The sequence below is a fragment of the Myzus persicae genome, unplaced genomic scaffold (genome assembly GCF_001856785.1).
Source record: "Myzus persicae strain clone G006 unplaced genomic scaffold, MPER_G0061.0, whole genome shotgun sequence".
Taxonomy (NCBI): domain Eukaryota; kingdom Metazoa; phylum Arthropoda; class Insecta; order Hemiptera; family Aphididae; genus Myzus; species Myzus persicae.
In genome coordinates, this window is record NW_019102683.1 from 295,199 (window position 1) to 321,599 (window position 26,401).

At 26.1% G+C, this 26,401-nt stretch overlaps 1 protein-coding gene across 5 annotated transcripts in view; it reads right to left on the reverse strand.

Moving 5' to 3' along the window:
* Window positions 1-26,401, reverse strand: part of LOC111032947 (diuretic hormone receptor-like) — a 78,035-nt gene that overhangs the window by 42,464 nt on the left and 9,170 nt on the right. For 2 of the 5 annotated variants that reach the window (XM_022313441.1, XM_022313445.1), the window contains exons 3-11: window positions 26,109-26,253; window positions 21,341-21,536; window positions 18,366-18,459; window positions 17,758-17,851; window positions 17,601-17,681; window positions 10,555-10,619; window positions 4,356-4,472; window positions 1,794-1,982; window positions 1,236-1,387 (exon numbers count right to left, since the gene is read on the reverse strand). In XM_022313441.1, coding sequence (XP_022169133.1) covers window positions 1,236-1,387; window positions 1,794-1,982; window positions 4,356-4,472; window positions 10,555-10,619; window positions 17,601-17,681; window positions 17,758-17,851; window positions 18,366-18,459; window positions 21,341-21,536; window positions 26,109-26,253 — 1,133 coding nt within the window. Of the gene's footprint in view, window positions 1-1,051; window positions 1,132-1,220; window positions 1,388-1,793; window positions 1,983-4,355; window positions 4,473-10,554; window positions 10,620-17,600; window positions 17,682-17,757; window positions 17,852-18,365; window positions 18,460-21,340; window positions 21,537-26,108; window positions 26,254-26,401 lie in introns of those variants that run through there. The other 3 variants (XM_022313440.1, XM_022313443.1, XM_022313444.1) reach the window with 2 other exon arrangements.

Below are 26,401 nucleotides of genomic sequence, written 5' to 3' on the forward strand. Positions count from 1 at the left end.
AAGACATTCAAAATCTAAAAATATATTCGTTCAATATTCCGTTATCATTTAACTTAAAATCTAAATTTCGTTTCCATTTGTGTTGATTATAGTCGGAATGCAGTAAGTTATCGTTATACTACTCAATATTTATCCATCAAATGTCTGTATTGCATTAAAATTAATAATTTTAACACAATATTAAAATTAATGTATTAAAATTTTAATTTTCAACTTATTATGTTGTTTATTTATAAAAAATTTAATTTGTTAACTACAAATATTTCTTACCTATTTTATATTTTATTTCAATCGTTTAAATTCAAAACTAGCTAAAATGTTATTTAAAATTGAGAACTATATTATTATTATTGTTAACGAAAGTTTTAATACATTTTATAGTAAATATTTTTGTTATCAAACGTTTTTATAATTTTTAATATGGAGTGGTTTGTGAGTAGAATGTAATTATTATCATTCTCATGGAACGTTTTACATTAACACTACACCAAACAAGAAAAAAGAAAAATTCAAATATCGTAGATGATAATTATTTTCTAAATGAAAAATAAATTAAATGAATTGTTTAATTAAAATGTCAACTCATTTTATCAAAATTGCCCGAATAATTAAAAAAAACAAAAAATTTGAAGGTATAATATGAGGTATATCATGTTATATGGTATAATATATACGTAATTTTAAATCTGTTTCATTTATTTTTCAACGCTCCTAAAATTATTTTTAATTTAATTATTGGAAATCTATACGCCTATTATAGCTTAATGCACATGAACTCGAATTCCTCAAAAATAGAGAGTATTGAATATTGATAAAATATGTATATTTAATAAGATTTAAGAAATAATAAATAAAGCTAATATTCGTGACTAGTGAAGTAGGTACGTATAATTGTATAATTTAACTATTTTTCGCAGTATATTGTGTCCATTGGTGTGTAATAAATTACCTAAATGAAAATACTATTTAAACATATAACAGCTTTTACATAATCTTAAATTTTTAGTAAAAACACTTAATCACATAAATTTTTATTTAGGTATAGTTGATAGTAAAATATTATAAATTTGTTAAAAATCGAAAAAAAATCGTTATTATACTTGAGAGGGTAATCTTCTAGACATTGACCACCTATAAAAACATTTGATCACCATCCACAAACAAGAATGATTGCTTCAGTTTAAATTTACATAAGGACATCAAGTAGATTAAAATAATACCTGACACTATCGGACCTTGTGTTCGGTGACCAATCCTTTGAATAAGTAAATCTTCGGCTGCCACCGGTTCTCAGATTTCTCGCGTCATTCCATCGAATGAAATGATGTTTGAACGTATTCTTAACTTCAGAATTGACAAAGCAGTAAAATATTGCCACCATAAAGCCCTGTACAAATACAAATTAATTACAAAGATGTAAATTTTAAATTTTTAAGCTAGTGTTAAAATATAATACAACACTGCATTTAATGTGTCAAGGATAAAAAAAATATATTTGTTTTTTTTTTAGTGTAATATTAATTAATTAAAAAATATTATCTTTTAATATTCATTATTTCAAATTTTGAATAATAAGATCGCATTACATCGTAAATCAAGATTCAACTTAAGCATTATTTATTAAAAATATAACGTGCATAGTATATACATTTATAGTATACAATTACTCAGATTATATTATATTAAGAGAATCGTGTGAATATCAGGCAGGTGTAATCCCAGACACCTGAGATATCTGACCGATTTTTTCTACAAAATAATAACATTATCTTTATCAACATTTTTAAGCTTACCTGCATAGACAAAAGTGTAGCTCTACCATAAGAATAATAGTTAGCGTAAGTACCGGATTCCGTAGGGCCAACCATAGTTAGTATGTAGGTAACGCCTAACAATGGTATAAGAACTAACAAAGCTTTACTGGCTTTGCGGTATTGTTGGGTTTCAGCCGAATTCGCTGACCTTAGCTTTGTTATTAGTACCTACAAATGTAATATAATGTTAGAAACACGTTTTCTTTAAATTATAATACTTTATTTAATGTCAAAATATGGCATACTGACGTAACTAATAACTGTATAGTGTATACACCTGATTGTGTTAACAACCTATTTTTTTATTCATCATACAAATATTAAATTCAGTAAAAAATAATACTACAATAACATTCAATATTTTATTCAAATAATAAGTTAATAAATCATATTACCAACATTATAATCAACATTACAAGGATATTTCAATATTAGTAGGAACATAGTATAGATTATAGACTACATGTAAGTATAGGTATAACTGGAAAAAAGTGGGTACTAGGTCTTTGGTAAGTTAAATTTGAATTCGATAGACATTGATATACAAAACTATTATATACGAAAAATGATTCAGAGTAAAGACGGTCATTTATATAACTAAGTATAATTTATGATGTATTACAATACAAGTATTTTTTTTCCAAAAATATGAAAATATATGATACCCCTTTGAAAATGTTATTGAGTGTATAAAATATAATAATATACTTTAAAATATTCAAGTACTCGCGAATAATATTTTTAAATTGCAACAAAATAACTGAAATTGTTATTCTTTGTTTAAATATCCTTCCCCTCCAAAAGTATCAACGATCTAACTTGCTTAAAAGAAAAGATGCTAAAGTATCGAAGCATTTTTACAGCCCCAAAAGGTGATGACAAGACAAAAAAAACAGAACAAAAATAAAAAACATTAGGTATTGTAAAACCAATGCATTTATCACTCTCCTCAAAATCTAAAATGAGAGTTAATATTTACGTAAGTATACCATATTTATATAATTATACATACTTACAGATTATATTAATTATATACAGAATTATGTGAAATTAATAAATTGTATTTATGATAAGTACCTTATAATAACTAAAACTATATTGTATTACGTTTAGTTAACTTTAACTCTTTTAGTATTTATTATTTTACATCGCAATTTGCAACGTCATAAGTACTGTTGCTACTTAATATGCTGATTGATTATTTTATTTCATGCATTTAAGACATATTCAATTTCAAGTATTTGTTTTATATTTGTATATTAGTATTTGTAATGTGTGCAAAATATTATTATTTTTAAGATATTTCTTATTATGTTTTTCTCCGTAAATTACAAAATAAACGTAGACTATTTAATTATTTTTAACGCTCAGTAAACTGTACAATATAAATAAAACCATTGATTTACATTTATATTTATACCTAAGTTACCTAAAAAGTTTCTACAATATGTTGCACTTACATTTTAATTTCAAATATAAATTATAATAATGTTACAATAATTGTTGATGTAGACCCCCGAAAGGAGTTGGTCTGAGAGCCAGGTCCATGAACGTTTAACGATGACCGATGTCATACTTTCTGGATTTAATATTTTTTAGTAAGGTAGGTACTAAGTTTTCTTTTGGGAATGTAACATTTACTTCTTAGTTATTTATCATATACATGTATTGTATATAATAATATATTATCTACGTTACTTCCCAGTTCTCTTGCAACATACACTCAGGTTTCATAGGATACACAAATAATTTAATTTTCAAATACAAATTTAAATGAGACATTTCGTGATCACACACGCAAATACGCAATATACACAATATTTATACAAATTACACTCACAAACACTGAAACACATATATCATGTTGCATAGAATAAGGCTATTAAATGTTAAGTAAATCAATAAGGTAAAAATAATAATTTTTTACAAATTATTGTCTCAGTTTACTTGCTTCGTTGGCTCTAAAAATATTATTATAACTATACGATTATTTAAATTGTACACCTATACTATACTATTTATTTAACTATTTTTAATAGTCCAATACTCCAATACATTCCTCTAATATATATATTTTTTATTATTATTTTTAAGCTTCGGCAACTGAGGCCATTAGCTGTAGGTTGTGGACTGTGGTACTGTAGGGTCTTGGGACTGTAGGGTTATGGAACACGTGTGTGTCTTATATATTATAAAGTGTTTATATGTCTAATATTGTCTATACTAAAAAAATGTGCTACCAGTCTGAAATTATTTATTTACTTATTATTATAAGAAAAATAAGTAAAACTAAAATCGTCAAGTAAAAATAAACATTATTTATTGACTTATAGTCATTTGTTTTTTGCCGTTTAAAATTGAGGTATGTGAAGTAATTCAACTTAATTTCAAAGATTATTTCCGGTATATTTACACCTCCTAACTTAACTTCGATTTTAGAAATTAAGTCCTGTTTTTATTTTTCTCGTATATATATATATCATGCATCATATCAAACAGATATTTTTTCCACTTTAAAAGTGAAAATAAAAGTCAACTTACCCACATGATTTTTGATAGAAAAACCAAGTTTACAATCAACACTATTATCGCCGGCCCTTGGTAGATCCAATCGTGCACGGGATGCGGTGTCATCCAAGTACAAGAATCGCTTGTTTCCTGTAACAGAAACATAAATTGTATGTACTTTTAGTTTTATACTTTTTTTATTCAACTTTTTGACTAGGTAACAAAAAATAATTTAATTAAAGAATGGATTACTATAAAAACTATAAGCCATAATAAATATTAAAAAGAGCATATTGATATCATTGTTTTTAAATTTTCAAAATGTTAAGTTATATTAAAAAAAAAATTAATACCTAAGCAGAATTGTTAAATATTTATATTGAATAGGTTTATAAGTTCTGAATGCATAAACATTACAATTTTTTACCTCTATTTTACCATCATCATGATCAAACTGTTCATCGTGTTAAATAATGCATTTTAATTTTACAATCATATAATTATAATACATTTTGTATTTAGGTACTTAATACAAAGTTGTATTTTATTTTCATTGTAATCTAATAAATCTAATATGATCAGTGATCACCGTTTATAGTACTATGTAATTAATTCATATTGTGAATATCGTATGTAGGTATAACTGTATAAGAAAAAAAAGTTTTAAAAATAAATATCATTATTATATAAAAGTACAAAATTGTATTACGTTATTACTAATTATAATACACAGTTTGTCCAAAAGTTAGGTATCAACATTAGGCAGTAGTATATCCATAGAAATTTGAATATTTAAATGCTCATTTTTGTACAGTAATACAAATAATGAATTCCAATTTAATGGTTTAAGATTCATTTTTTTTTCTTCAAAAATTAAAAAAATCATGTCTTAAGGTAGGTAATACTTTTTAAAACAGTAAACTATTAAAATTGAGTGAAAATCGACTGATTTAAAGCAAATTAAGTTGTTGACTTCGTTTGAATAATACCTTATTATGTTAGCGAAACATGAATCGCATTATTTAATCAACATCAATTAAAAAGCGGATTTGTCAGATAATCTGTATAAATAATATTTAATAACCCATTAGTTAAGTTGTTCAGTAGTGAATTAAACACTGACACAACAAGAGTCCATAAATTGCAACATTGCAACTATAGGATAAAGCCATTTTACCTATTTCCAAAAATTGTGACATTAAGAGGATGCCACAGTAGTTTGCCATAAAGAAATCAGCCAGATTGCTTAAATCATGTCATTCGTGATTTGCTAACAAAACTATAATTTTTACAAAGTCAACAACTTAATTTGCTTTGATATTCATTAAAATTGTTTTGAATGAAACTAATATGATAACAAAATATTCGAAACTAAAAAATGTAATCACTTGCCATTCAATTAGAACTTCAATACTTATCACTGTAAAATAAACCACTTAATCACATATTATTATTAATACATTGATTTTCCACGGAGACAAAAGGGTGATACGGGATACTCAGGACTTCTGTGACATACTAACAATTTAAATAAAAGTATTAATAATATAGTTGATAACAACACTATTGTTTTATGAACTATATTCTTTAGTAAAAATAAACAAATCTAAATAATTATCAAGAGTATTCAAAACATAGAACAACTATGGTTGATACAATTACCTTATGAAAATTTAAAACAGCGCGTAAATACTATTTATAATAATATATATTAAATATTAAAAACAGTGTTAATGTGCACCAGCGTACTAGCTTATTGACATCAAAAATGAAATATTTAAATATAAATTTAAAAAATTAAATAACTATAATTTATACATTGAATGCACAGTTTGCATAAATGATTTGTACAATAAGCACCTACCCATTAATCATTACATACCCATATATTATTTACAAGTAAACTTATCTAATAAATTAATACTCAGTCACTTACGGGGTAAGTAAGCATCGGGTGAATTTGATAGTCAGACAGCAGGCAACAAAAGAAAAGTGTAAAACACTAACTTCGCATGGGATGCTAACTGTAGATCCCACACACAACAGCTGCTACACAGTCCGAAATTGATTGAACCCGATATCTGATAAGATGTTTAGAGAAGTTGGCTCAATGGCACATGCTTAACTTCGTATTGGATCACAAGAAAACCATTTAATGTTTGATACGTATCGAAACGAGAAATGTAATACTTTTAGAATTTCTAGCAACTCTACAACTGTATAATACATTAATACGAAACAGAACGCATTCCAGTATACTCCCTTGAATTCCTTTTTATCTACGTGAAATAGAACATTTCTGCCATTTTGACAGTATGGGATTTTGATAAATTTTTAAACATCAAGATATTTGGATTCAACTAAAAAAATAAAAATAAAATATTTGAAATGCTTGAAAACTTGAGTGAAATTAATTTTAAATATTTATATATTAAACATTTCAATTTTTGATTTCCCATTAATCTTTGCATTATTTTTTCAATACTACATTACAAGCTTATCGTTTATACAACTAAGAAGTAAATAGCAAATGAGAATATTGCCATAAAACCATATTAATACGATTAATATTATTTTCTTACGTCATGACGCGTCATACTGAACTTAAAATAGAAAATTTGATAAATATGAATAGACATTGAATCATTATTATTAAAACCTGTTACATTAAATATATAATTATCTCCTTTTGGACGTTACGTTTTTCAAATACATGTAGGTATAACGCATATAAAATAATATGGTGTATAATAGGTAATGCATATGATAATATAATATATTATTTTTTTTACTCTACTGACGATTCAGGCTTTTTTGCAACTTCTATATGAAAGATATCCAACATTCTCGATCTTTTGGATGTGCAATGCTCATTCGATACTTTTAAAATCGTTTATCATCACACGGGCCATCCAACGTTAACGTAATCGTCGTATCGATCGTATTCTATTTAGCTTTTATTAGGTAGTAAGTACTTGCTAGTTAAATTAATTTACCCTCTGCGCTTCATACAAATCCAGCTATTCCAACCTTTTTTTATTTTACAAAATCTCTTAAATTGGGACCACTTTGCAGTCTGTTTAGTCTATGCTCATTCTCCACTCATAGTAGGTAATACCATTTTAGTTAGTTATGTCGGAGACTAGTGTCACGTGACGTTAGTCTCCTAAGCCCCTGAGGGACCTAAGGGACCTAAGGGATCTACAAATTCTGAACCACCCAACTTAACCACAGAGCACAAATTCATTCAAATAGTGTAATAAAGGATAGAAATTAAAATTTCAATATTTTGAAAATGATAGGCTGGTGTGACGTATGTGACCTCGTCTCACAACCACCTGTTGTAATAACGAGATATGAGTACAATATGCAGTACATTATATACAGATTTTATCGTTTATCTCTTGAGAGAAGTTTAAATGCAAAATGTTTACTCATTGTGTAAATCCTCAATTTGCTGCACTTATTCTGATCTTTATTTCGTTATGTTTAACATATTAGTGTTTTTATAACTTATGATTATGCCTGTAAGAATTTTAATCTCTTAACTTAATCAAAGGATAACTAACCAATCAAAATTGATTTACAAGACTCGTCGTTCGACTTTCCTATATAAGTTTTCTTACACTTCTTTCCATTTTTATTTTAAATTATCCAAGTATCAAAATGCCATCAGCATATTATTCTAGTACACGATTATATTTCCTACTCCTTAAATTTCCTGAATTTCCCGCGTACCTCACATAAATTTCTCAAGATATAGTTTTATAATTTGTCCATGATATAGTGTCTAAAATGTTACTTTTGGGTTAATATTATCTTATCCCAGTTCTTTGTTGTTCTTTATGATGACACATCTGATTTAATTTATTCCAAACTTAGTTCTGCTAATACTGTTACCACAGTTCTTCAAATAAATAAGAGTTTCCATCTGTACTACTATTGTTATCATGATTTGAATGATTGTTTTCTCGAAACACATCTTTCTCATCATTATATTTGTCTGAAATCACTATGGAGTCTATTAAAAGGTACCTAACTATCATTAACTCTCATAATGCAGGTACCAAAACAAATGATTTATAACAATCATTAATCGATTTACACTTTTATAAAAGTTGACTTGGATCCTTCTCATGGATCCCAATGTCATCCTGAACTAAGAGTAGCTCCAGGGGGTTTAGGGACCAAGGCACCTTCCCAATCCCCTATTTCTAAACAATTGTATATTTTTAAGAAAAATACTATAAAATCAAAAGTTTTCTGAAAAATATAATTTAGGTCCCCCCAACCATGTTGGTCTCTAAAGCCCCCCTTGTCCAAAACTCTTTTTTCTGATGCTATCATTTGCTGTCTAGTTGTTTTATTTGCCTTGCTCTGCGTTGATTTTAATTTTCCAAATTAGATGCTGTAGGAATTGTTATCATGTTTTCTTCTCGCTTCTTGGAAGTTGTTATTAAATTAGTGTTCTCCTTTTTTCTTATTTTATTTCAAGGGTTTTTGGATCCTTGTATACTTTATACCAATACCTATATGGCTATATAATTATTATAGATATATATGATGTACCTATATTAATAACATAATATTACACATAGCCCATAGGTACATTATTAACTACGAGCAGTAAAAATAAATGTGTTGTTACAGTATTTGTATTTTCTCTATCTCCATCACAAGCAACGCTTAAAGGAGGTAGATGAATCATAAATATTTAAAAATGTTTACATGTTTTTTATAATTATTGTTTTTATTAAATAAAAAAAATAAGTATTAAGGTCTGTATACTATCAATGAATTCAATATAATATTTTTCCCCTTGAGTTCATTTAAAAACTCCTCGATAAAAATATTTCATTTTCAATTATATAATAACATAAAGACTTGGAATACAAAAAAGTGATTACCATTGATTTGATTTCTACAAAATTTTACAAATACTAAGATAATTTTTATTTATTCATCTTTTTAAAAGGTTAACTTCTGTTTAATTTTGACTCCTTTTTTAACTACTAAAACACTTTCTAGTTTCGATATGTTGACGAATCATTTAAGTACATCGACTAGTTATCGGAGAAAATGCATTACTAATTTAATCAGTTTGAAATCACCAAACTTGTTACAAGGGGTTAAATACAATGTAAGTACCTTGTACAAGAATCAATGATTCGCTATTATGTTTCCCCTATTTTATCAATTGATAAACAAAAGCTAAAAAATTGGATTTTTCTAGTTTCTATCAAGCCCGTCAAACTGTTTTTATCAGTACGGGGCACGCGTGCATTTGTGCTGTCATTAGCGAACACAGCACTTTGCTTTTCTGACTGATATGTGGTCAACCTTCCGTATGTCATTTTATTCTTATCAAAATGTATAAAGAATAAATTATGGTTAAAAAAAAATCTTTAAGTCAATTGACTAAAAAAAAAAAGAGTTAAGTTATAATCTATTTAACTGATACAAACTTCTAATACCCATTAAAAAAAATCTATTTAATTATCTAATATGAATATATGATGCTTCTGAAGATGACATAAATATCAGTGTTAAATTTGATTCATTGGATACCTACGAAAAGAGATCCTGAGCTTAGAGGTCAGCCTGTACGACTAAGGATATTTAATAAATTATTTATACAACAACTATAAGTTATTTATTTTTATAGATTCTGAGTGGAGAAATGAACCAACAGGTTTTGGTTTTGAGTCATTTTAAACTGAATTAATTTTTAAAATTTAATCTATAAAATGCTTATTTGTAGTTATTTGGTAAAAAAAAAATACTTAAATAGTTAAATAGAAATACAAACTTAATTTTGAAAACCTATTTTAATCTAAATATGTATAATATCACAAAATTTTAGTTAAAAAATATATCATAAACTAGGTTAAATATTATCTTAGAATAATATTTTATTCAACCAGTTAATTAAAAAAAGATTTTGTTGTTTTTAAATTTGAATCAAAAATATATTATACTACGTACTTAAAAAAAAATATAATTCAAATATAAGTGATGCACATTGTTCAACTTAAGCTAAATGTCTCATTAACAATGTTTTTCGTTCCCATGATTAAAAAGTTACTAAGGATAAAAAAGTAAGATTATCAATAAACTTTTCAAAACTGGATTGTTAAACACTTAAGCTTTGAGAGTGCAAAAAAATATTAATTAATTTTTAATTCCTATATTACTAAGATGAATTTAAAGACTGTTAAACCATTAAACTCACCTCTGATTCAATTGGTGTGACGACCTTAGAAACACCCCAAACAATCATAATTACAAGTGGGAAACCTGTAACATAGTAATTATTTCGGTCACAGACCACAGTATTATATTAATATTTAAACAGTAATGGCATATTTTAAGTATTTAAATTTAAATGTATAAATTGTTATAATGCATGCATAAATTAATATCGTCTAACTGTATAGGCTTATAGCTGATTTTAAATATATTAAGAGTAACATAGAATTAAGATTCCTCTAATATTAGGAAAGAAAAGGATACTGCTATACTGCTATATATTATGAAATTATTTAATAATATATAACAGCGTTGTACTTGAGCATCGTACATGAAAATCAAATAAACATTTTCTTATGATTCAATAAAAAATAATTAACCTAGGTATATAATACACATAATCGTAGTATTCTTTAAAATAGATTCCTACTTGAGATTTTTCCATCACTTGTATTTCAGAAAAATATTTTAATTATTAAACCATAATATGTGTCAATTATTACATTGCATAAAAACAAAATAGTAAATTCGTATGTACTAAAATTTGGAATTTTGAAAGAATATCAATGTCTTTAATACGCCTACATTATAGAATAAATCTGTTTGAACATTTTTTAAAAATAACTCATCTAACCTAATTAAACAAAACCCTAAAATCACTTCAAGTCTAATATAAATTGTAAATTTAATCTTCTATTTTGCTTATATTGTTTGTTCAAAATAATTTAACATATATTAAACTTAAAAAAAACTTTTTCAAAAGAGGCTGTATACAAAAATATATATTACACAGTAAAAAATATAGGTTATTCATTTATTAAGAGTTTAAAATATATAAAATGTGTCTAAGAATTAAACATAATCAAAAACTTTTGTTTATAATACTTGTTTAAACATTTGTTTGTGGCTCCCGAACTTTTTTCCGTCACGTCACATTATTATTAGTTATTATAAGTCACAGTGCACTTTGAATAAACTTGTCTGCTTGCCAAAAAGTACTTGGACCGGGAAACATAAAAACGCGAATCCGTCGCAAATCAGTTATGTAGGTTTATGTTTATATCAATTATATTATCCATAGACCTTAGACTGCTAGACAAGCAATGAGTGTAGGGAAAGCGTAACAATGCAGAAGAGGCTTTTTGATTACTCGATTACTAGCGGTAGTGAGGGGTAGCAGGTTAAGATATATAGATATATCAACTATTGTATTTTTTTTTCTAAAGATATCCTACATCACTGCGAGATGTTGTTAAACCTCTCGTCATGCTATTGTTATATGCACTTCTTATCTAGTAGTTTAAAGTCTATGATATTATCAGTTAAACTTAAACACATAATCATTATCTTATCTAGTAATATCAATGTACTTCTTTAACAAACAATATTTTATTCTACAAAAACACAGGGAAATATTTATCTTTATATATCTAAATATCTTATATAGGACTAATTGAACAAAAACTTCAATCTGATCGGTCATTGACTCCATTTTCGAATTAGTTTAATTCATACCATGATCCACGATCATTATTGTAGTTCATACCAAGTATCCGATAATTACAGAAAAAAAGCTATAAATATATTATTACCATATCCCACAATACACCTCTGAAAACTTGGATTTTCCGCACTTACCCGTATTAAAAATAAGAAACTTGAACAACTTTTATCAGTTGAGCAACTAACAAGAAATGCGAACCTACCTATGTTTATACTTTTATAGTCTATCCCTCCTCGAATTGAACTATTATGCAAATAACATCAAGCACACCTTTCACACTAAAATTGTATATATTTAGAGTTAAGACTTAAGATAAACTTTTAACTTTAAAGTATATTGGCTATTTTAGTATAAGAGATTATTCTTCATAAACGTTCTTTCTATAAGAATATACAATACAATTTTAACAGTTCTATTGCGATTAACGTCTCTAGTTACAATGCTTTTTGAATCTTTTCATTAGTGTAGACTCTGCACATGGTGCATAATCTCGCAACCAACAATACAATTACGGTAATCAACCCCATTTCTCTATTAGTTGCCAAAGGTTTTAAAAAACGTTGCGCCGTACTACAAAAAAATCAGTATGGTGAATATCAAATTTTAATAGTAACCTTCCCACCTACCAATAATTAGTGAACGCAGGCAAATGAAAATAACTCAAGATGGCGCTCGCCATACTTGGACATTATATGGATCGGCATCACTGGTTTGAAATGCAATTTGATTTTGAAAAATTAAAAATATGTCATAGCGACCTAACTACATAGGGTATGAACGTAATTATGAACCGGTCAGATTCCTATTAATTATGCCGTCCAGTCCTATGTACTTGTATCCCTCCCCCCCAAATTGTATACCTACTGTATACATTTTTATTACAAATTGTAAACATATTCTTGTTTGTTCTAATCAAAAAATGATATTATGATCATTTAAATTTGATAGTTGAGTGGCAGAAATGCTGAATGTTAAATAAATTCAAAGCATTTAAAATTAATTGAATTTATATTTTAGATAAAATAACTACCTATCTTTCATACTTTTTAATACCTTATCTTTATTTTTTCAAATAGTCGGTTCTTTTGAGTTACCCAAAAGATCACATTTTAGCCGAATTTGTATTCAAAAGAGCATATATTAATGCAAAAACAAGTACAAAACATTTTTTGTCGTTACTCAAAAGTCGAGACGGCATAAATTAACCCTTAAAAATAATAGTGTAAAAGATTAAACTGTTAAAATAAATTTTGAAAACTATAAATTGCAAATAATTTTGTATAAGTTATAATATGCTTTTCTTTATAGGTAATAACTTAAAAATTAACAAACCGACAAGAAGTGACGGGATACATCGGTAAACAACAAAGTATGGAGGTTCACTGTGAGAACGCAACTAACATACTTAGTTAGGTCTTAGGTACCTACGAAATTTAGACTTATCAGTTATTTTAAGCATCTAATCTACTATACCTTGACAGTATGTCTTAAAAATATAAATTACGAAAATTATAATTTTTAATATCATACAAAATTGTGTAACTAAACTAAGAAAAGTGATAAGTATATATTGTCAGCTTCGTGACAAAACCTCGTAAGTCAAAAATTGCATATAGTATATAAATATATATATATTTTAATGGATACATCATATTTTTCTACATATTTTGGTATCAGAATGATTTATATTAGACAGTTATTTCATGTGATAAAATACAACGTATAAGACTTCGTGACTCAAATTTTCAAAGAACAAACGTAAAAAATAACCCTTCCACGATTTTACGCTTCTCTTGGACTATTTTATAAAAATTACAAGAGATTTTACTATGAAGCCGACGATATCTGCATATTCTAAATCAATAAACAAATCAGTAGGTAAATAATATAATACAGTTTTCACTCTTCAGAACTTGTTTTAATTGATTAGATTTTTAGTTTAGTATATTATTTACTAATATAGGTATTCATAAGTTTTTTTTGCCTTGAATTATTTAGAAATTAATGTTGTCTTTGAAATATTACAACCATTGAATATTTAAAAAATATATAAGCTTTAGGGTTTATTTAAATTTTTTCAAGAGTAATTTATCAATGTCTTAAAAAATATTTACCCGAAAGTGACAAAAGAGTATTTAATACAATAATACATTGAGATATGCAATATGAATAATTATTAAAAAAAATATTAAAATGGTTTTATGTGACCAGAATATCTTACTGGTAGTAAATAATGCATAGGTATTACTTTAATATCATCCATATTTAACTCAATATATTAACACAATTATTTAAACGTTAGAGTCTCTAAAGTTATTTTTTGTTTTTAAATACTTATACAAAAATTGCTAAAATCTATCAGTTGTATTTAAGACAGGGTTTTTATTCTTTATTTTTTTCAATATTTTCGGAATTTTCTCCTTGTACTTAGGGAAATTATTGAGGAAATAAATAAAAATGATCCATTTTAACTACCAAGTAAATAACATCAATAAATTACAACAGTTTTGTTTAGACTAATAAAATATGTTATTTTGAATAAGTTATAATTTGTACCTATGACACTCATAAAGTTGTGACTCGTGCAATATCATATTATGACAAACAATAATATTTAAACATTAATTCAAAAAGTAACAACGGAATAACCTCGATGACTTAAGTATAAAAATTAGATCTTATAATGTTGCTCATAAGCATTGCGAATTGTATTCATAAATTAAAACTTCTATACCTCTTGGAATAAAACAATATATAACAAAATACATGATCTAAATAAACTTGAAAAAAAAATTATATAACCCACGTATATTGTATACACTACAAAAGATCCAGAGTTGAAATGCATTACAGAATTTCCAGATTGTGGTTCATGGCCTACGCACTACAAATCGGATCACAATAAATTCACAACGTTGTTCAAATATGAAAAACTGATGAAATGAAAGATTAACTCTTAAAATACTATATCAATACCTACTTAAAACCCAGGTTGTTTCAATACTTTCAAACAATAAGCCAACCTGTAAAATTCATGTGTAAATGCTACAACATATTACTGATTTTATGAAGATACTTATAATAATTTTACAAACTGTAAATACAATAGGTTCAGTAACAAGTAACCCCCTCAAATATTCTGAGAAAAAATACTCTAAATACTCAATACACCAAAATCGTTTCAGTTACTTTTTAAAATTATATGGAAAACCCATATAGGTACTTACTTTAGTTTATTATACGAATTAATAATTTTCATTGCAATTTATCTATAACGGAAACAAATAAAATATTTTTGTTTGAAAAATATAGAAACATAATATCAAATCATATAAAACATCTGACGATGACAATTATATACTTATGATTTATGCAATTTTATGAATAATCATTAAAATAACAATTTGTTGTAATTTGTTCACAACATAATTTGTTAGTTTGTTAAATACTTATTCTATTTATTGAATAGAGGGCATGAATCCCCGAAGGTAAGTACAGTTACATTTACTAAAAATATGCCACAAAATTATTTCAATTTTGTTTTCAGAAAATAATCCTAGGACTCACTGAGGGAACTCGTGTGATGACCCAAGTCCCAGACAATACCATTATTCAAGTTGAATCATGATTTCAATGAACCGCTATTGTGATAAATAATTTAAAATGTAAATTTATTACAATCTTATGTTGATTATATATTTATCAATTAATTCCTGTAGGATTCAATAGAGCTTTCAATGAGATTGTCCTCCTTAGTTGTATATTTTATTTTAAATAAATTGTTTCAATTCACTCCATTAAAATAAGCTGTTGATGAGACCGATTATGAATAAATATTTAAAGACAAAAAATATTAAAAATCAATTTACCGTGCAATAAACATTATTATAACAGACAAAAACTTGTAAATAACTGAACGTTTTTCAAATCAAACAAGTTCATATGGAATTTTTTTTTAAAAAATTAAAATGATGAGAAATGTTTAGTCAAATATTTTTAAGTAGTAAATGTAAAAGCAACGATTTGTATTTCGTGTATTTTATTTTACCTTCTAGAGTTTAAGAAAAAACTGTATTAATGTGAATACTATTGTTATAACTTTGAGGTTCCCTTCGAAGTGTTGATTTTATCAATTTCTCGGTAGCTTTCAGGTGATAACAACTACGGTCAGTTTTTTAAACAAAAATATAGGTATGCATTTTTAATTAAATTCTCCAATACTAATTATAATATTTTTAATTCATTATTTTTCTATTAATTATAATTGTTAAAAACTTAATATCATAATGTAATATTTAAATTTCTATAATATTTTATGGAGACTACAAGTATTTAAAAGGTTTATTAACAATTTTAAGTAAGTATTCAGATAAATTATTAAAATCTATAAATTTATGAAAAAAAATAAGCTAATTTTATTTTTCGTATACCTCTGCGACTTTACGTAAGAAATAGACAGTCCAAACATATCATCATATTATGTTAAATAAATATAAAAGTGAAATAATATATAATATTCGTATTTAATATGTTTAAAACGATTTATATTTTATTAGATAAGAAAGATATGGTTTGGAAGTCAAGGCCTCTAATCATTATTCATTAATCATTAGTTTATTCAAATGCAGAATTTAAAATTTAACATAACACGGGGTTTGTATACAAATGTGGAATGGTCCTAATTCTTGAAATAAATATGTAAATAATATGTTATTTATCAAATAATAAATTCACCAGTAAGTTTGAAATTGTATAAATGTGTTCCAAAATGAAATTCCTAATGCCTAATATGCGTCCATGCATATACATAATATATTATATATGCATAATTTATCAACCTATACACACACTCAATATCTTAATATTTAGATTAAATATGTTCCTAAAATGGAGTAAGTACATAAAATACATTTTGGAAATGGAAGTCATTTTGTAAATGTCACTAAATTTATTTTTGTTTCTAAAAAAATAGTATAGATGTACTATTTTATTTTTCTAGTTTATTGTGTTTTAAAAGCCCTAAAAATAATATAGACTATATAGTAATAGTATAATATAATGTATTAAATATTGATTTAAATTATATATAATATTACAACATCATGCATATAATTTAATTACTTAATATAATTACTAATGGATTTTTGGAATCACTCAGTTTTCAAAAAACTATTAAGTGCAAACTAAATTGATGTAATTCAAAAGATATCTGAAACCCTATTACTGCATATTAGACATGAGATAGAAAATTATAAATTAATAAACTCGATACTTAATAATCATTTTTGTCCGTGTTATAATTAGAAGCGCAATTATATAAATATTAAACTTAATTTAGTTTTAACTCAAAATTATAGTGCAGGTGTTTAGGTATATTGGAAATTGATTAACATAATAGTAAAAATAAATTGCAGGTAACAAAATTCACAAATTGTATAAAAAAATGATAATAATAGTAAGTAGGTATGTAATAATAATAATTGGTTTCTTATTTATTATTATTTTTATATATGTATACAACTTACCCCAGCCAATAAACATATAAACGCGGAGCTTGATATTTTCCCTGGTAAAAGTTTCTACAACCAAAATATACAGATACAAGCCTAAAAAAATGTTTAAACAAAAAAGCATTAATAAATCTATTCATTTTTTCAATCAAAGGTTTCAAATAATCCTTACCTTCGACAAACATCCAAAAGAAATTTGTTAAAACAAAGTAATGTAACGAAAATGTAAATAACACACAAGCATTACTACTAGCTGAAAGCCATTCCTGAAACAATTGTATAATTGTTTTGTTTTTAATAAAAAAAAAATATTTAATAATAATTTGTCATTTTGTGTACCTACATTTAATTGGTTATGAATTTGTTTAGCTAATATAAGGTTTATTCGATCAATATCCATGTAGGATATACTGAGAAATGAGCTGTATGATTAATTATTAAATTTTACAAACGGATTCAAAATATTTAAAATATAAAATGTAAAAAAAATTATGCATACACAATAGGTACACTGAAAAACAAGATTTTTTTATTGTTATGTATACCAACAATTTTTTACATTTCAATATTATTACAGTTACGTTTTTTTTTATTGATTTTGGGTATATTGATAGTAAATTAATAATTAAAAACATTTTCGTGTATTTTATGACCGTCAATACTGTAAATGTAGTCCAGTTAAACTTTTTTGAGTTGTTAAATAATTTATTAAAAATACCTTTATATAAAATATTAAAAACACAACTGGTGTTAATTTTGTTTAGTAAATTGTTCACAAACCTGTAGTGTTGATGTCAATATCCATGTAAAATCAGATAGTATATAAGTGCACATCAAATTTGTGTGTATTGTATTTCTCAAACAACGTAAATCTCTGAAAACATGTAAGTATTTTATACTTATACATGATAACCATATTATGAGTTACTAAATGTGTTTATTTAAATCATACATATATACATATTTAATCAAACATATCCTGACTGACTGGCTGATCAACGGCATAGAACCTAAAATATAATAGGTAGGTAAACACTTGACATTTCGACAGTTCTTTAGTACTGCAATATAGAGATACATTCAGACACGTTTTCTAAATATTCGAATTTTAAAGATGAGGTAACACAGAGATTTTGTTTCAAAGTTTCAAACGGAAATCAAATATTTTTTATTTATATTTAGGGTTGCGAGAAATAAAAGGACTTTTATAAAACTAATCTATATTATTTATGAAAAATTAATGTTTTGTAGCTTATATACTCAAAAACTACTTGACCGATTTTGACGAAAATTTTAAATTGTTTTTAGAAATATCAGAAAAGTTTAGAGAGTAGTTTCCTTTGAGCCACGTTCATAAAAATACCAAATGCTATACATCATAATCTACCATTGGCGGATTGCCCACCTCGGTCGAATTAGTTCACAAAGCAAGGTACACTTATTCCAATTTTTCCGTGAACTGAGATATCTACCCACAATAGCTAAAACCAAGATACACTATAAAATAGCACCGTATTTTAAACTTGGTAATTTGTTCACCGGTGAAGTCCAGTTACACAAATAGTATTATTTATAAATTAAATAATACATGGTAATGGGTAATGGTGAATTGGAAAAAAAATACATTGCGAACAATCCAATTTAAGTAGGTACCTGATAATAAAATAATATATTTTTTTGTAGTATATTCAATCAATCTAAATATTAATAACTCATACTATAACAGAAAATTTTTTAAAATTACGTGTACCAACCTATAAGTTATAAATTCTATCATATATAATATCAACATTCTCAAAGTTAATTTGTCTATAAAACCAATCTATATAGCGTTTAAAATATGTAGTAAGTACCTATCATTTGTTCAATAATGTATATTTTACCTATATATCATTATACATCCTGGGTAGTAAATCAGTGTCGTTGTTCAAGTATTTGGCTGATCGATATAAATATTAAAATTATATATATATATATTTATATCTTGGTTTTTTAAATGGAAATATTCATCTCAAACAAAAATAGCGTAAAGGGTTGTTTTAATGGCCATAATATATATATGTAATAAAAACACAAATGACAAAAGTGTATATCTTTGAAGTTTATGAGATCTTTTTCTTTACAACACCCTGATATTTGTGAAACAACATTAACATACTATTTTATACAAGACTACATTCCTACGCCGTCAGCATGTTTTGAGCTGTACAAAACACAACCAGATTACAAGGTACCTACTGTTCTTTTTCTCTGATATGGTTAAACTTTCAAAAATACAAATACAAAACCAACATAATTATTTGTTTGTTGCCAAGTTAATTTTTAGAACAAAATCTCATTTTTTGGGCTAATATTTAGAACGAAGGTGCATTGTTGTAAAACGGTTATCTAAAGGATGAAATCAAATAAATAAATCCCACTGATTACAATTTTATAATTTTATAACTGAGATTTTTTTAATGAGACATTTTTCAACTTAGTTTATTTTAACATTGTATCTTGTATTGAAGACTTGTGTATCATATTCAATAACTTAACAAGAGACATTGATAATGGATTTCAGTATGAAATACACGGAATCTAACCATTGTTTTTTAAAAATTAAATAAATTAGTAAATCAATCAATTTTATGATTATTATTTAAGTGGTCAACAATCATTACGTAGGTATAGAAACAAGCGTTATTATTTATTAGTATTAAATATTTAAATATAAATAAACAGTGTTAACACAGAGATAACATATAGATAATACTCATAATAACCAAAATTAAATTTAAATAACAATAAAAGAAATATCCACAACCCTACAGTTGCAGATTTTTTCAATGCTGTGATGTAGAAGTTTAAATAAATAAATAAAAGATGTCCGGCAAAATGCGAGAGTAAGATGGACTGCTGGGGAGAAAATCTTTAAATTTAAAAACAATGATAAATCATTCCATCCGAATAACGATTTATTGCGGATCTCGAATGACCCAAGAATTATTAAAATGTATCTTAAAAATGGATTAGGTACTTGATTTTTCAAGTTTTTTCATTATTTTAATTTTTAACAAAAAAGCACCTTAAATATTCAAATAAAAAAAATTTTAAAAAAACTAACGTATTCATTCACATTGCAATCTAGTGGGTTGATGCATTAAACCTCTAGAATGGAAAAATGTCACAAAAGGTTCCTGATTTACAAAAAAAAAGGGAACGATTTATTGCAAAACCAATACATTACTTGCTCCACTCGGAGTCCAAAATAGACAAATTTGACACACAATCTACTTTAATAGATACCTAGACAACACATATTTTAGATTCAGACCATTTTATTGTGTCCAATGCTATTAGTTTTCCAAAGTCTTTTTTTAATAACAACTAATTTGGAGCAGTAGAAAAAAAATATAGTTTATTAGCACCTCAATATAACGAAAATATACGTTGTGTAATATTAGCGGCACATGATTCTTGCCACTGTCCTTTCCTGAAGTGAGTTAAGAGTTAACCCTTGCAACTGATGAATTAAAATATATATAGTAACACGGTTATCTCATAGATTACCGTGTAAAGTACCAAATTTAAAATTTTGAACCATTAGATAATCACTTATTTAAGAAACGACATTATACTAAACCTACCTAGATTAATAAGATTCACATTTCAAACTTAAATACTTTTTCCTTTAATCACTTAAATGAAGCAATTTCAAAATATTATCACAGAAAATAGTTATTCTGTATACATAATATGCATATTAGACTTACTTGAAATAAACAAATATGGATACAGCTGCTACTAATGCCACTAATGATATGGTATAACCACCATAGTAAAAGTATGATGTGTATACAATTGATGGATCTGGATACAATGAATTGTTTGTTTCCAAAGCTCGGCAATTCATATAATCAGAAGAATTTTCCCAAACACCATTCGTTTTACAGCGACGACTTGCATTTCCTGTGAAAAAATAATATCATTTGATAATACAATACTCCAACTAACTGTAAATAACCTAATAAATCGTAAAATAAATAAAATATAAATCGTATTATAGGTATCATTTTGTGAAGATAAATTAATAATAACATATTTAAAATAAGATAATTAAAAAAATATTTGATACGTAATTTTACATAAAAAATATACTTATTTGTGCAGTTATTAAAAACTAATAAATATAATTTTATATTATAAGCATAGATGAATGTATTGATTTTACAATGATGTGTTTTAATTTTTTCTTTTGCATCTGCCATCATCTTTTCTAGTAGAAATGTGAATCAAGTTGATGCTTTGAGTGGTCAAACTTAAAAAATCCCCATAGCTTTCAAAGCGCTCGGAAAAAAAACAAAAAAAAATGAAGGAAACCCGGAATTTTTAATCAAAACAAATTTTTAACAAAATCGATTTTGGTGTTTAATGTAAATCCAAAAAAAAAAATGATTATAGGTACATGAAATTATCACTAAATGTTTATATAAACATTTTCTATGTACCATACATTTTTCATAGTACTTTAATAATTTTGAGCTGTATACGGACATTTTTGGTTTAAAATTTTTTTTTTCTTTTAATGTCAATACAATTGTATTCGTTGGGTCAAAAAGCTTGAAAATGTTATATAAGGCTCCTAATATATTGTTACAAAGGCGGTAGAAAAAAATAAAAATACGTTTTATTTTATAAGTATTTAATGTTCAAATTTTAACAACGAGGTCACAACATTACAAGGTTCCATATAAGGTTTTTTAATAGAAGTCAAAAAATATTATGGAGTAAAGATACATCGTCAAGATTTTTTTTATAAGCATTTAAAGTTAGAATGTTGAAAAAATTTATGAATATAATTTTAATGTATAAACTATTGTATAGTTAAACATTTATAAATATGCTAACTATAGGCCGTCTTCGCTCCAAATCGTTTTTCATATGCAATGATATATCATTGAATTCAAATTAAACATATCTATTACAGTGACAAACTCAACTCCTAATGTACAGTAACTTTTTGTTTTTTTGCATACGCACAACTATTTAACGAACAGACTTTGGAATATTCATGTTAGCCATTAGGGTTTAAACTATTTAGGTATCACACGCCAAGGCTAACAAGGTATACTAATATAGACACTAATAATATTTGCACAAACATTAATGATATGATAATATTTGTTACCAGGCGCAAGAATATGTCACCGCGCAAGACAACTGACGATAATTCAGCGGTCACAAAAATACTTTCAACCACCTACCGTATTTATAGATAAACTGAATTTCTGTGTAATTCAAATTATAACGAAAGGCTACTGTCTAATATAAAAATCACATTTAAACAAACGCTTCTTTAATCTTCACTAAGACTTGCAATACTCAAAACAATTATTTATTACAGCTGTCGTTTCTATAGGTTAACATAATATTGTTCTTATATATTTTCTACCTTTCAGGCTTGTTCGGGTCAGAAAATAATTCAATCATTATAACTTAGATATAACAGAAACAGATAATTTCTTAAAATTATTAAGCTGAAATCTCACAAGGACACTCTTTATCAATGGTTACTAGGTACCTATAAAATAAAAACTAATGAATCTATGTCTTTCATTTATCACTTTCACACTGGGACAAGTTGGACAATACAGCAATTAAAAACACTATTATCCTTCATTCAATTGTGATTAAATATCATGGTCTAATACTAGACAGAAATTAGCCTACTATCTACCTATAGTCTTCTCGTCATGGAAATAAGCGTAAGAAACTTAACCACAGAATTCCATTTTTAAGACCAAACAGAAGTTCAAACTTATCATTATCTCCTAAAATGTTTTAACCATGACTCTCCTATAAGTTATAACCACTATGTGCGTATCACATATTATGATATTGGCATATATGATTTTGCTGAGATAACTCTAATAAAATAACTCTTAATTCTATTCCACAATATCTGCTTTTATTTAACTATTTGAGCACCCTGGTTTGTCTCAAACAAATTCCTAAAATCGGACCTCAAAACCTGTTAAACCAATTAAATGTCTACACTTTCTACAAACACTTCAGTGAGAAACTCGTTTGAAATGTCAATCAACTAACCTTTAATCAGTCATTTACTCATTTAGCTTCAAACCTATTCTTTGGAATTCCTCTCTAACTGCAGATTAGGTAAGATCCGGCGAGTTAACGAGGCCAACTCGATGGACCACGTAAAATTTGTGCCAGCTTAGTAATATAATATGTCCGAAAATATTTTTAAGCCCCCCACTCTGAACAATGAAATATGAATAATAATAACAATAAATGATAAATCGTATGTCTTGTTGAAAAATGGGCCGTTAACTTGTTTAGGGCCGGTGGGTGAGGTAACTGTGTATCTCGGTATGTATAGCATCTAGTCTAAATAAAAATAATTTCATTCTAATTACATCGAAATTCCTATAATAATTTTTATTACTGAAGTTTTTATTAATTCAAAGTAATGCAATTTCAGCCTTATAAATATTTACAGTTATATTTATTTCTTTTATTAATATAAGTGACTATGTAACTATAAATAAATAAGTATTATGTTGGTAGTTGCAACTACAATAGTTGTGAATGTCTGCATTAAAACATTTCAAAATTTCAAATACAATCAAAATATATTATTTTAAGTTATTTGCGTTGTTATAAATTATTTTATACTTGCCATTTTAACATAACATTTGTTTCCCCTATCTTACACGATATTATGTAAAACGTCAATATATTGGAAGTTAAGATAAATAATTTGGTTGCGTATTTATATTATTTAACAAATAATTACTTAGATGCAGCAGTAATATTATAAGTACAATGTTGGAACAACCACAAAGCACAACACAATCTGAGCTAAGTATTCAGTAATCCTCATATAAATTATAATGTTATTCGTCTTGTTTATGTCATGTACGATCTGTCGATCTACATTTCAACCACTGAAGTTCAAAGGGATAAACAACTTACTACTTACTTATATTCTTTTTAAAACAAATAAAGGTTATCAAATAACCTAATTTTAACTATAAAATATTATTTAAAGTCTTTTAATTCAAAACTAAACAAAATGTTACTGTCTATATAGGTAAGTAAAAATGAATGTATGTCTTTATGTCTGTAAGTCAATATGTCTCTTATGCCTGACAAAATGGCTGAACCGATTTTGATGATATGTTTTGTGTGAGTTTTAGTGATTACCTGGATGATTTAGATTCAAACTTGGATCCGGTAAGTCCGTCAACCGGAGGGTTGCTCAAACAGGGATTTTCAGATTTACAAAGGAAATTTTTGTTCATAAATTATTGCTGTTGGTTGTTAGAGAAATAATAAGAAGAAATAAGAAATTTTTTTTTAAAATTAGTTTCTATTTTTTAGTCAAAGAATTCATTAAATCGAATTTTAGCACATTGTCTAATAAGGTTGCTGAGTTGCAGTTATAGCCACTCATCGGTGTATCCGTAATCAAAATAAAAAATTTAATAAAATGAATGATTCATATAGAGTTCTCATTTTGAATGAGCAACGAAGTGCACGGGACTACATATGCACCTACAATCCACCGCAAATTGATCTCCTACCTGATAATATACGGCTCGTATTATCACAAGCGAGTCTCACATAGGGTTGCCATTTTTAACGGGTAAGTGCACGGAAGTTGCTAATTCATTATACGAATCAGGAAAAATAATTTTAAAAACATAGATGAAAAATGTATTTTTAGAGTTCTTGCCGATATTTCTCTCATCTCTAAATGAGCTATATTTTCACTATAGTAATATTTAATTGATGTTAATTTTAATATTTAGAAATCATACTATATTAAGACTATGACTAGATGTATAGTTAATTTACTGAAATTCTATCCGTTATATTTAAGTTTATTAAGTATTGAGTGTCTAATCAAAATAATATATTTGGTACATATTTTAAGCGTCCTATCAAATTAGTAATACATGTTATTTAACACATAATAAATTATCTATTAGATATTTTATATTTAAAACTTTATATCACGAGGTATAATATGCGCGGTACATCCGTGTGTCATTTTAATAAATAAATTGTAGATAAAATAATTTATATTTATCAGGATAATACGAAATTATCTACATGATTATTGGTTATAGAATAATAAATTATATAAGTGTTATACAATTTTACCTAACTTTTACTGGGTACCTAGTTCTTAGGTAGGTGCATGTTATTTTTTCATCATAATATTTTTTCATTCAAATATGTGTTTGTACATAAACCTATACGTATCTATAAATGTATAGTTAATTTATTATTATAACAATATTACATTTGACTAATGGGATACCTAAAAAATGTCATTTAAAATACATTAAGGGAATAAAAAGAAACTTATTAAATATTTCTTATGTATTAACATTTTAATTGATGGAAAAGTCCATTAACATATGAATAAAACAAAAAATAAAATGCCATTACATTATATAATGAATACAGGCTTTCTCAAATAATAAGACAAATCTGAATAAAGTTACTTACGTGATGTATCATAACGCACTCCGTTCAGTTCATCAAAACAAGCTTGGTAAACTACAGCACCAGGTTTTGAAGTTCTCCAGCATAATAATTGATCCCAGTGACTAGGACACCAACCAGGATTTAGTACTTTTTCGGGCAGACAAGTCTAAATAGATATTTCCCCAAAAATTGTAGGCATTAGTAAACATAAGGATGATTATACATTTTGTATTTATATATATAATATATTACAGTAATAGTAATTTAAATATTTATAAAACATTTATAGTACAGAATTTGTATCCCTTACTTAT